At 47.1% G+C, this 11,120-nt stretch overlaps 2 protein-coding genes across 2 annotated transcripts; both read left to right on the top strand.

Moving 5' to 3' along the window:
* Positions 1-5,733: 5,733 nt before the first annotated feature.
* Positions 5,734-6,513, top strand: LOC126380887 (uncharacterized). The gene has a single exon (XM_050030467.1). It carries the CDS (start codon positions 5,734-5,736, stop codon positions 6,511-6,513), a length of 780 nt encoding a protein of 259 aa, XP_049886424.1.
* A 764-nt stretch (positions 6,514-7,277) lies between these two features.
* LOC126380886 (uncharacterized) lies at positions 7,278-8,312 on the top strand. The gene has a single exon (XM_050030466.1). It carries the CDS (start codon positions 7,278-7,280, stop codon positions 8,310-8,312), a length of 1,035 nt encoding a protein of 344 aa, XP_049886423.1.
* Positions 8,313-11,120: the final 2,808 nt, after the last annotated feature.

Genomic DNA, 11,120 nt, shown 5'->3' with positions numbered 1-11,120 from the left:
GGACTGCTGGAAGCTTGGGCGAGTCATTATGCTCCCCAAGCCCGGGAAGAATATCCTAAAGCCTGAGAGCTATCGACCAATCACCTTGCTATCGAACATCAGCAAGGTGTTTGAGAGACTTCTTCTCCGTCACATGATACCCCACATCATGCCACGTGAGGAGCAATTCGGCTTTCGAGCCGAGCACTCCACGACCCTTCAACTGTCAAGGGTGCTGCACGATCTGACGGCGGGCCTCAATAAGAGGGAGACCACCGTAGCAGTATTCCTTGACATGGAGAAGGCGTTCGACCGCGTATGGCATCCGGGCTTGGTGTACAAGCTGTCCACGTCTACGACTCCTCGGCGAGTCGTTAAGACTGTGGCCACCTTCTTAGAGAACAGGCGCTTCCAGGTGGCAGTGGAAGGCGCCCTTTCCCAAGTCCGTCCAATCGCTGCGGGAGTTCCCCAGGGTAGCTGCCTTTCTCCGGTTTGCTACTCCAGGTACACAGATGATATCCCTGTGGAGGGAGGCTCCAAGTTGGCGTTATACGCCGACGACGCTGCCTTCTTCTCGACGTCCTTGAACCTCAGGCACGCCGCGAAGAAGATGCAGCGTTCACTGGATGCCCTCCCTGCCTGGCTGGCAAAGTGGAGATTGTCGGTGAACGTGGGTAAAACCCAAGCGATCACCGTGGGGCGTGGTCGGCTGGATCCCCCGAATCTGACGCTGCATGGTGAGGAGATCGGGTGGTCAAACCAGGCTAAATACCTGGGCGTGACCATAGACCGTCACCTCACCATGGCCCAGCACGCGAAGAATGTGATCGGACAGGCAGGGGCTGCCACTGCTTTGCTCCGGCCCATTCTCCGCTCGAGTCTCCCGCTGCGCATGAAGCTCGGCGTGTATAAGGCGTACATCAGGTCACGGCTTACCTATGCCGCCCCCGCGTGGTACGCATTGGTCTCAGAGACCAATCGCCAAAAACTGCGGGCCCAGCAGTCCAAGGCGTTGCGTATCATCGCGGACGCGCCGAGATTTGTCCGCAACGAGGTTATTCGGAGGGACCTTAAAGTCGAGACCTTGGATGACTACATCTCCAAGCTCTCGACCAGGATGTTCGCGCGCGCGGACGAGTCAGATTTCGTGCACCTACGGAATCTGGCTCCATACCACGCGCGCCCACCCGACTGGAAACCGTATCCTCGCGAGCTAGTAGAGGTGGAGGAGCTCGACGAGGATGCGGTCCCAGCACTGGACTGACCCAGTCCGCCGGCTTGAGGGCAGCCGTCACTATCGACGGCTTCGACCTCGCCGGCGGCAACACCGGATTTGACACAGGGCTTACGGAGGGGCGAATTTCGCCCGCCGTAGCCCAACCCCGTGCCCCGCCCGTATTCGCGGGCGGCGAAAGCGCCAACACCAAGGGGGCACTGCCCCGAAGGTGTCCCCCCGCCGCGGGCGCAGCCCGCGACGTGACGACGACATCCGGCAGCACAGTCCACAGTTCTCTTCCGAAGAGGAAACAGATCACTTCCGAGAAGAAATCGAAGCAGTTCGGAGCAAGAAGAATAGTGAGTGAGTTCCAGTGCAGTATTACAGTGAAATAGTGTGTGTGTGTGTAGTTCAGTGCCCGGTTTTAAAGTGAATTTCTGTCCGTTTATTTTCCGTCGCGTTCGTAAGTACCTACCGTGTTATTATAGTGCAGTATAATAGTGGTGATTTTTCCGTAAAGTAAATTCCGTAAATTCTACAGTGTCAGTGAACCGTGAAATATTGCATAGTGAAGTTTTGTGATTTAACAGTGAGATATTCCGTGTAAAACGCTCGCGTAATCATATCAGTGGACTGAAGAATCTGCTATCCGCGCAGTGTTGTGACACTATCGAACTTTCGAGTGAGTGAGTGAGTGAGCGAGTCAATCTAATTATTTTTGTGTGAACTTTTGCAAACAGTTTTTATTATGGCGAGTGTATTTATATAGTATAACGGTAGACTTATTAAATACCTGGAAGATAACAATCTTTTGTCTTCCCAACAGTTTGGCTTCAGGAAAGCTAGGTCAACATCTGATGCGGTTGGTGAACTTGTCGACTTTGTTGTTGAGGGTCTCGATGCGGGTGATAAATGTATATCTATATTTTTAGATCTCGCAAAAGCGTTTGACACTATTTCTATCCCATTACTTCTTCATAAACTGGAACTTCTAGGAATTAGAGGACTCCAGCTAAAACTTTTTGAAAGTTATCTAAGCAACCGAAGACAGGTTGTGAAGATTGATGACCTTGAGAGTGGTGATTTGCCGATCACTTACGGGGTACCCCAAGGAAGTATACTTGGTCCCACATTATTTTTAATTTTCATCAACGATTTGTGCCAATTTCGGCTCACAAATGGCAAAATAATTTCATTTGCTGATGACACGGCTCTAATATTTCGCTCTCCAACTTGGGAAGAGGTATACCAAACAGCCCAAATCGGTCTGAATGAAATTTTGTCCTGGCTACGTGTTAACCTTTTAACTATTAATACCGACAAGACCAAATACATGTCCTTTAAAATAAAAAACCTTGCTAAAACTTCTGATGAATTCAATCTGATCGCGCACAACTGTTCAAATACTAATTCAAATTGCTTGTGTCCACCTTTGCAAAAAATAGACACTATTAAATACTTAGGTATTCATATTGACCACAATCTAAACTTTAAAGTGCATATAAATACTTTATCTAAACGAGTAAGAAAACTTATTTATTTTTTCAAATGTCTCCGAAATATAGCTGACACTGAAGTTATTAGAATGGTGTATTTTGCAATATGTCAATCAATCATCTCCTATTGTATCGTTGTTTGGGGAGGCACTAACAAAACGACCCTTAAAAGTGCAGAAATTGCTCAACGTGCGGTGTTGAAAGTTGCCTCCTTTCAGTCTTATTTCTACCCTACTACACAACTGTATGATGAATGGCAAGTCTTATCAGTCCGTAAATTATTTGTTCTTCAAGCAATTTTAAAGAAACATGCCCAAACAACTTTCGATCCTATGCATTTAACAAAAAGGCGATCTGATATTGTTTGTGCCACTGAGCCGCATAAAACTAAATTTTCTTATAATTTCTATGGTTTTTTGGGCTCTCATCTGTACAATAAGTGTAATAAAGATAATAATATATACCCATTAACTTACATTCGCTGTAAAAAAGTGTAACTACCTGGTTACTATCTATGAACTATGATGAAGTTGAAATACTTCTACAAACCTTGGTTTGACTTACCCAATGCAGTGGCTAGTGTACTTCATACCTTTCCGATCCCAAGTCCATACTCGACGTAGGGCTGCATTGGTAACTTAAATCGCCCCTCCGCGCACATGTATTTGCTCACACACACACTCACAGACACACACACATACACACACGCACTCATGTACACACAAACATACACTCGCACACACACATATACACACACACACTCACTCACACTTACTTTACTGCATAGTCTATTTTATTTAAATTCAAACTGAAAAATTGTTACTAATATTCTTTTTTCTTTCTATGTACAAACAGTGTCCCTAGTGTCCATATTTATTCTGGAGGTGGAGGTCTGGAGCCTATAGTACAGGGTAACCTAGTTTAGGCTCCAGCCTCCACAAACATAAGTTAATTACTTAAGTCAAAATGTAACTTATTACTATGTGTGGAGGTAATAAACGATTTTTATTTTTTATTTTTGTTTTTTTATTATTTAATAGTGGCGAACTGTGCATTTTGATAATTAGCAAACTTGTTAAACGGTGTGATTTATAGTAAATAAACCGTGAGTTGTAACCGGTGGTATTTCTTCTACGGCGAACTACCCTACAGTTTGTGTAAAGGACGCTTAGGTGCATCCTAAGATAAACCCGTGTCCCGCACATCGTGGTCCTTCGAGCCGGATCGTCGTAAGGAAGAATCTGGAAGATGCCGGTTACCAGATCGCAATCAGAAGTCACTCACCGACAGGTACTTGATGTTAATGTACCGACTGAACCCACGGAAGTGAAAGTAGAAGAAATGCAGGTACCTACTGAAAGCTTACTACAGCTACCGTCAGCCGAGCCCGCCGTCAAGTCTAACAGCGTCCGAAAACCACCGTCATCGAGAAAATCTGGCAAATCACAGAGACTTGCACAGGCCTGGAAAGAAGTGGCTCGTGCTAAATATGAGATGGCCATTGCACGCCTCCGCGCAATTGAAGCCGAAGAATCGGAAAATGAAGAAATCGATTCGCAGATAGAAGAAATAGATACCCATCAAAGGGTAGAACAGTGGCTGGAACTTCAAGGGGACACCGAGAAACAGAAACCCGCCGTATTACAGCCGACTAAAATGAACATGGAGGCATCGTTCGACGTACTACAGCCCACCACGACCTGCCATGCCCCTCTCCGTTCAGCCGCATTGAGCATCGCGACCTCTTCCGCACCGGTGGTGGCACCGACAAAATTCCGAGAATCCGCCGCGCCCCATGATGTCCCCAACAGCCAACGTGCCGAATACATCGAGAAAAAGGTCAATGAACCGTCAGCCGCATATTCGCCGCCCGAAGAGAAGATACCGGAGACAGAAGAAAACAATATAAACATAAGTGAACTCGCTGCAGCCATTGCACTGGCCGCACGTTCCGGGCACCCAGCAACAGTACCGAAGTACATCGGAGAGCTACCGTTTTTCAATGGTGCGCATCAAGAGTGGCTCGCCTACAGTGCCGCATATACCGAAACAGCGGGCTACTTCACCGACATAGAAAATACTGCGCGCCTCCGTCGATCGCTGAAGGGGAAAGCTCGTGAAGCAGTGAATTGTTTATTGATAGCGAACGCGAAACCCGAAGAGATTTTGAAGACTCTCGAAACCAGATTTGGCCGACCAGATTCGATTGCGCTCTCCGAATTGGATCGCCTACGAAACCTTCAGCGAACTACCGATGCTCCGAAAGATATATGCCAGTTCGCCAATAAAGTTCAGAACAGCGTGGCAACTCTCCAGGTGCTGAAACGTATTCACTACCTGTACAACCCCGAAATAGTTAAGTCACTAGTGGAGAAACTGACTCCAGTGCTCCGGTACAGGTGGTTCGACTTCGTCACCGAACAGTCCTATGAAGAACCAGATTTGGTCAAATTTAACAGATTTATAAATCGTGAAGCCGAACGCTGCGGTAAGTTTGCACCGCCAGAAGTAATCGAAGATAGAGACACATTTGGAGGCCACAGACATCAGACACACCGTACCTTTGTGACAAGCAGCACACAGCACACAGAAATAAAGAGAGAACAGCGACAGCCAAGTTGCCTGATTTGTAAGAAGAATAATCACGAGACACCAGACTGCTTCAGTTTCAAGCAAGGAAATAGCGACACACGATGGAGCTTGGCTAAAGAACACCGTTTATGCTTCCGTTGCCTCCAACTTAGTACAGTAGCACATACGTGCAGAACACTCCGATGTGGAGTAGATAACTGTCCTCGTACACATCTTCCGTTACTTCACTACAATAAGAAGACTACAGAAGAGACCGCCGATGAAGACAAAGTGACGAAAAAGGCCCCGAAGGCGGGAAAAAGCGCGCCGCTGTCAAGATCTCAGCGGCGACGCAAGGCCAAAAAAGCCAAGAAGGAGCGGATGGATACCAACCCATAAATGGCATCCATCCGTTTCCTGCAGGCCAATATCAACCACTGCGCCAGGGCACAGAACCTTTTGGCCCAAACCATGGCGGAGTGGCTGATACACGTGGCTGTGGTTGCTGAGCCATACGTGGTCCCTGCCCGAGATGACTGGTTAAGCGACCGCGGCAACTCTGTGGCCATCTTCGCCCCCGCCGCTAGTGGCTCCCCCCCCCCCTTCGATAAGGTAGCGAAGGGTAGGGGATGCGTGCTGGCTGTCGTTGGCGGAGTTGCAGTAGTGGGGGTGTATTTCCCACCAAGTTGGCCCCTCGCCGACTTCGAAGGGGCCCTCGCGGAAGTCGGAGAGGAGCTAGAAGACTGGGCGGTGACTTCGGGCCTGGTGATTTTGAACAGGGGCACCAATAACACCTGTGTCCGCCAGCAGGGGGGGTCAATCGTGGACCTCGCGTTCACAACCCCCTCCATGGCCCGGAGAGTTCAAGGGTGGAAGGTGGAGGTAGACGTGGAGACATTGTCGGATCACCGATATATCCGGTTCGATGTCTCTACGTCTGCCCCCACAACGGTGCCAGTGACTCGCTCCTCTATTGAGGAGGGCCCTCGCTGGGTGCTGGGTCGACTGGACCGTGAGCTGGCCGAGGAGGCGGCCATTATGGAGGGCTGGGTGGTGGACGCCGGCCCACCCGGGGACGTGGATGCGGGAGCGGAGCTGCTCGGCGCATCGCTTACGAATGTATGCGATGCGTCGATGCCTAGAGCCAGACCGCTTCCCCCACGTCGTCGGGTGTACTGGTGGCGCACTGAGCTGCACCAACTGCGCCAAACCTGCGTCGCTGCGCGCCGCTGCTATACGAGATGCCTGTAGGGCACTCTTTATATATCTTAATTATATATTTACATTCTATATACTCATTAATTTATTACTTAAAATATACATATATATTTATATAAGATAAAATTATATAATACATATCGACATAAATATATAGCATATACTTACCTTTAATATATATATATATTATAAAGATACACTCGCATTAAAAACACTAAATAATTAATATTATAAATACTTATTTTGTCGTGCCGTACCACCTGATTAATTGACGTTGTGTACTGGAACCACGCACTGAGAACCTGCTCCTTTGTTCTCGTGTGACGTAGCGTCGACGGACGCACGCGCCGGTATACTGCAGGTCCTTGCGCGGCAGTCGAGACTTACCTTCGGCGTGAGACGTTTGTCGCTTTGCTTTCGCTCCGCTATCGTTCTCGACGCGCACGCGTAAATTACGTACCTTGCTAAATTAAAAGACTGCTTATCATATGTACTTTCTTCCGTACTTTCTTCTTGTGACTTGTGCTACGCTATCTATCTTTCTTGTGTCTAAACTGCTTAATATATTTTATTAACTATGTATATAACTGTGTACTCCTTCTGAACTTTATATTGTGTGTGCTTCCGTGTACCTGGAACTATATATATGTGGATTGGTAATAAATACGTAAATAGTGAGTGCCCTGCTTATTTATTTGTGGACCTCCGACACCACCTACACTTGCCAGCGCACAACCAACTAAACTGGTGACCCGACAGTGCACGATTACATAATATACATTATATTCTAGTATATAATGAGCGATCCCGACAGTGAAGATTCACTTAAATCGGCATCTTCGCAGAAAGATAGGAATGTGAACACGAATACCCGACAACGTCGCAGAAAAATGGAGCGTGTTTCCAAAACATCATCCGACACGACGAAGACTAACGTGAAGGCAATGAGTGAGCACGACAGTGACTATGGGAATGTAAACATGGACACTGAACAATGTCGCAAGAAAAGGAAGCGTGATTCCAATGCCCCATCCGAAATTTCGAAGACCAACGTGAAAGTTCCGGCATTTTCACCCGATGAACCAGAGATATGGTTTGCACTCTTGGAAGGACAGTTTGAAAACTTGGATATCACACAAGACTCCGTCAAGTTTAATTGTGTACTGAGTAACTTAGATTTGAATCACGCAAAGGCCGTGAAAGATATTATAATCCAACCTCCAGCCAAGAACCGTTATGAGAAAGTGAAAACCGAACTGATCCGACGCCTCTCCGCATCGCATGAGAAAAAAGTAAAGCAGTTGCTGATACATGAGGAATTAGGTGATCGGAAACCCTCACAATTTCTTCGACACTTGTTGGATTTGGCAGGACCCTCTGTCCCGGAAGATTTTATAAGGACTATTTGGAGTAATCGCCTACCCAATAACATTCAGACTGTGCTAGCATCTCAGCCTACTCATTCGGTGCAACAACTCGCGGACCTAGCAGATCGCATACAAGAGATCACACAACCAAACGTCGCGTCCACTTCATCGGCTGCCCCCGCTATTGCACCATATGGCGGTGGCGCAAACAACGAAATTGCAGAGCTGAGGAAAATGGTGGAGCATCTGGCGTTGAAGCTGGAGGATCATACAAGGGCTACGAGACGTTCTTATGACCGTTCCAGGCCCCAGCAGCGTCGTACATCCTCACGCCAGAGGTCTCGTTCAAACTCATCGTACAGGAAGTATCCAGTATGTTGGTACCACGCGAAGTTTGGCTCCAAAGCTAGCAAGTGCTTGAAACCGTGCGATTACAAGGCGGAAAACTCGATGGGCAGTCGCTAATGGCGGCTGACGATTGCCCTGGCTCCAAAGGTCGCCTATTCGTGACAGACCGCAGTTCAGCTATGCAGTTCCTGGTGGATACCGGTAGCGACCTGTGCGTCTACCCTTATTCGGCACTACGCGAGCGACGACCGAAGACCAACTTTCAGCTATGTGCAGCTAACGGAACCGCCATAGACACTTACGGAAACATAGAATTAAATCTAAATTTAGGTTTAAGACGTAGTTTTCCATGGCGTTTCACTGTAGCTAATGTAACAAAAGCGATCATTGGTGTAGATTTTTTAAGTTTTTATAATCTTGTTGTAGATTGCAGTAATCAACGTTTAATTGATAATACTACAACACTATGTTCTGATGCTACTTTAGCTAAAACAAATGTATGCTCGGTTAAGGTTATAACAGGTGACACACGGTATCATGAAGTATTGAGTAGGTTCCCGGAGATAACTCGCCCTTCAGGCACACCGCGAACTCCGAAACACAATACAGTACACCATATTAGGACCACCCCCGGACCACCCGTATATAGCACTCCCCGTAGACTCGCCCCAGACAAGCTTAACATAGCAAAGAAGGAATTCCAACTTATGCTGAATGACGGCACAGCAAGACCCTCTGATAGTCCCTGGGCTTCCCCATTGCACTTGGCGCCAAAACCCGACAATAATTGGAGACCATGCGGCGATTATCGTATGTTAAATGCGCGCACTATCCCAGATAGGTATCCCATTAGGCATATTCACGATTTCGCCCATAACATCTCTGGTTGCAAAGTTTTCAGCACCATTGATCTGGTGAAAGCCTATAATCAGATCCCAGTCTACGAGGAAGATATACATAAGACGGCAATTACAACGCCTTTTGGACTTTATGAGTTCCCTTTTATGACATTTGGACTGAGAAATGCCGCTCAAACCTTTCAGAGGTTTGTTGATGAGATGACGAGAGGACTCGATTTTGTTTTCTGCTATCTCGATGATTTTCTGGTGTTCTCAATTAACGAGGAGCAACACGAGATCCACTTACAAACGATTTTTAGCCGCATGAAAGAATACGGCATCCTCATCAACACCTCCAAATGCGTCTTTGGAGTAAACCAAGTAAAATTTTTGGGTTACCAAATTTCCGAATCCGGTACTAAACCTCTACAATCCAAAGTCCAAGCCATAAAAGAGTTCCCAATCCCTAAAAATGTTAGGCAATTGAGGCGCTTTTTAGGTATGGCGAATTTTTACAGGCGATTTTTACCCAACGCTGCTAAAATTCAAGCCCCTTTAAACGCCATACTAACCGGACACACGAAGCCATTACAGCCAGTACAGCTCAAAGGCGATTCACTTCTTGCTTTCGAACAATGCAAGCAAAGTCTGGCTGACGCCGCATTACTCGCACACCCAGACTGTAATGCCCAATTAGCTCTGGTGACAGATGCGTCAGATGTGGCACTGGGTGCAGTTTTGCAACAGCTAAAAGATGGGGAATGGCAACCTCTTGCATTTTTCTCGAGGAAATTAAGTCCTGCTCAAATCAAGTATTCGCCTTATGATCGCGAGCTATTGGCCATATATGAAAGCATCAAATACTTTCGCCATATGCTTGAGGCTCGCCATTTTATAATTTACACCGATCACAAACCTATCACTTTCGCTTTTCACGAACGGAAAGCCAATTGTTCGCCACGTCAACACCGTCATCTCGATTACATATCGCAGTTCACGACTGACATTCGACATATATCGGGCAAAAACAATGTCGTTGCCGACACACTGTCACGAGTCGAAGAACTGCATATGCCTATAGACCTGACCCAATTGGCTGCATCACAAGCTGTAGACCAAGAGCTACAGCATTATACTGGCGCCGAATATTCACTCCGCTTGACAAAGCTCAAAGTTCCCAACAGCAATGTGGAGATATATTGCGACGTGAGTACAGCTACTCCACGACCATTTGTGACCAAACCACTGCGAAAGCAGCTATTTGACAGCCTTCATAGTCTGAGCCACCCTGGCGCTACCGCGACTACTAGACTCGTAGCCGAGCGTTTTGTCTGGCCAGGCATGCGCAAAGACTGTCGGGAGTGGTCGAGAAAATGCCTAGCCTGTCAACGCGCAAAGGTAAATCGTCACGTGTCAGCTCCGTTGGGCACTTACAATTTACCACGCGCTAGGTTTAATTACATCCATGTGGATATAGTTGGTCCCTTGCCACCCTCCCAAAACTTTCGCTACTGTCTGACGGCAGTGGATCGTTTTACTCGTTGGCCAGAAGTTATTCCCATGCTGGACATAACAGCTGAGACGGTCGGTAAAGCGCTGATATCGTGGATATCCAGGTTTGGATGTCCAACGGATATCGTCACTGACCGAGGACGGCAATTTGAATCCGCACTTTTCCAGTATTTAGGAAAAATGATCGGATTTAAACATCGCCGAACCACCGCATATCATCCAGCATGCAACGGCTTAGTAGAACGATTCCACCGTCAACTAAAAGCGGCCATTATGTGCCACGCGGACAGTAATTGGGTGGATAAGTTGCCGCTGGTTTTGCTTGGTATCAGAGCAGCATTTAAGGAAGACTTGCAAGCTTCTTCTGCGGAACTAGTATATGGAGAACCATTACGTCTGCCAGGAGAGTTCTTTTTGTCTACTTCCCCTAATGCGACCGACATATCTGATTTTACCACGCGACTGCGCCATTTTGCAGTAAAACTTCGACCAATTCCAGCTTCTCGGCACAATAAGGACAAAATTTTCATTTACAAAGATTTATCATCGTCGAAACACGTATTTTTAAGGGATG

The sequence above is a fragment of the Pectinophora gossypiella genome, unplaced genomic scaffold (genome assembly GCF_024362695.1).
Source record: "Pectinophora gossypiella unplaced genomic scaffold, ilPecGoss1.1 Pgos_30, whole genome shotgun sequence".
In the NCBI taxonomy this organism is placed as follows: Eukaryota; Metazoa; Arthropoda; class Insecta; order Lepidoptera; family Gelechiidae; genus Pectinophora; species Pectinophora gossypiella.
This window is presented reverse-complemented; position numbering and strand designations above follow the sequence as displayed.

Coding starts and splice junctions, on each gene's coding strand:
- LOC126380887 (XM_050030467.1), top strand. CDS start 5,734: ATGGCGGAGTGGCTGATACACGTGGCTGTGGTTGCTGAGCCATACGTG.
- LOC126380886 (XM_050030466.1), top strand. CDS start 7,278: ATGAGCGATCCCGACAGTGAAGATTCACTTAAATCGGCATCTTCGCAG.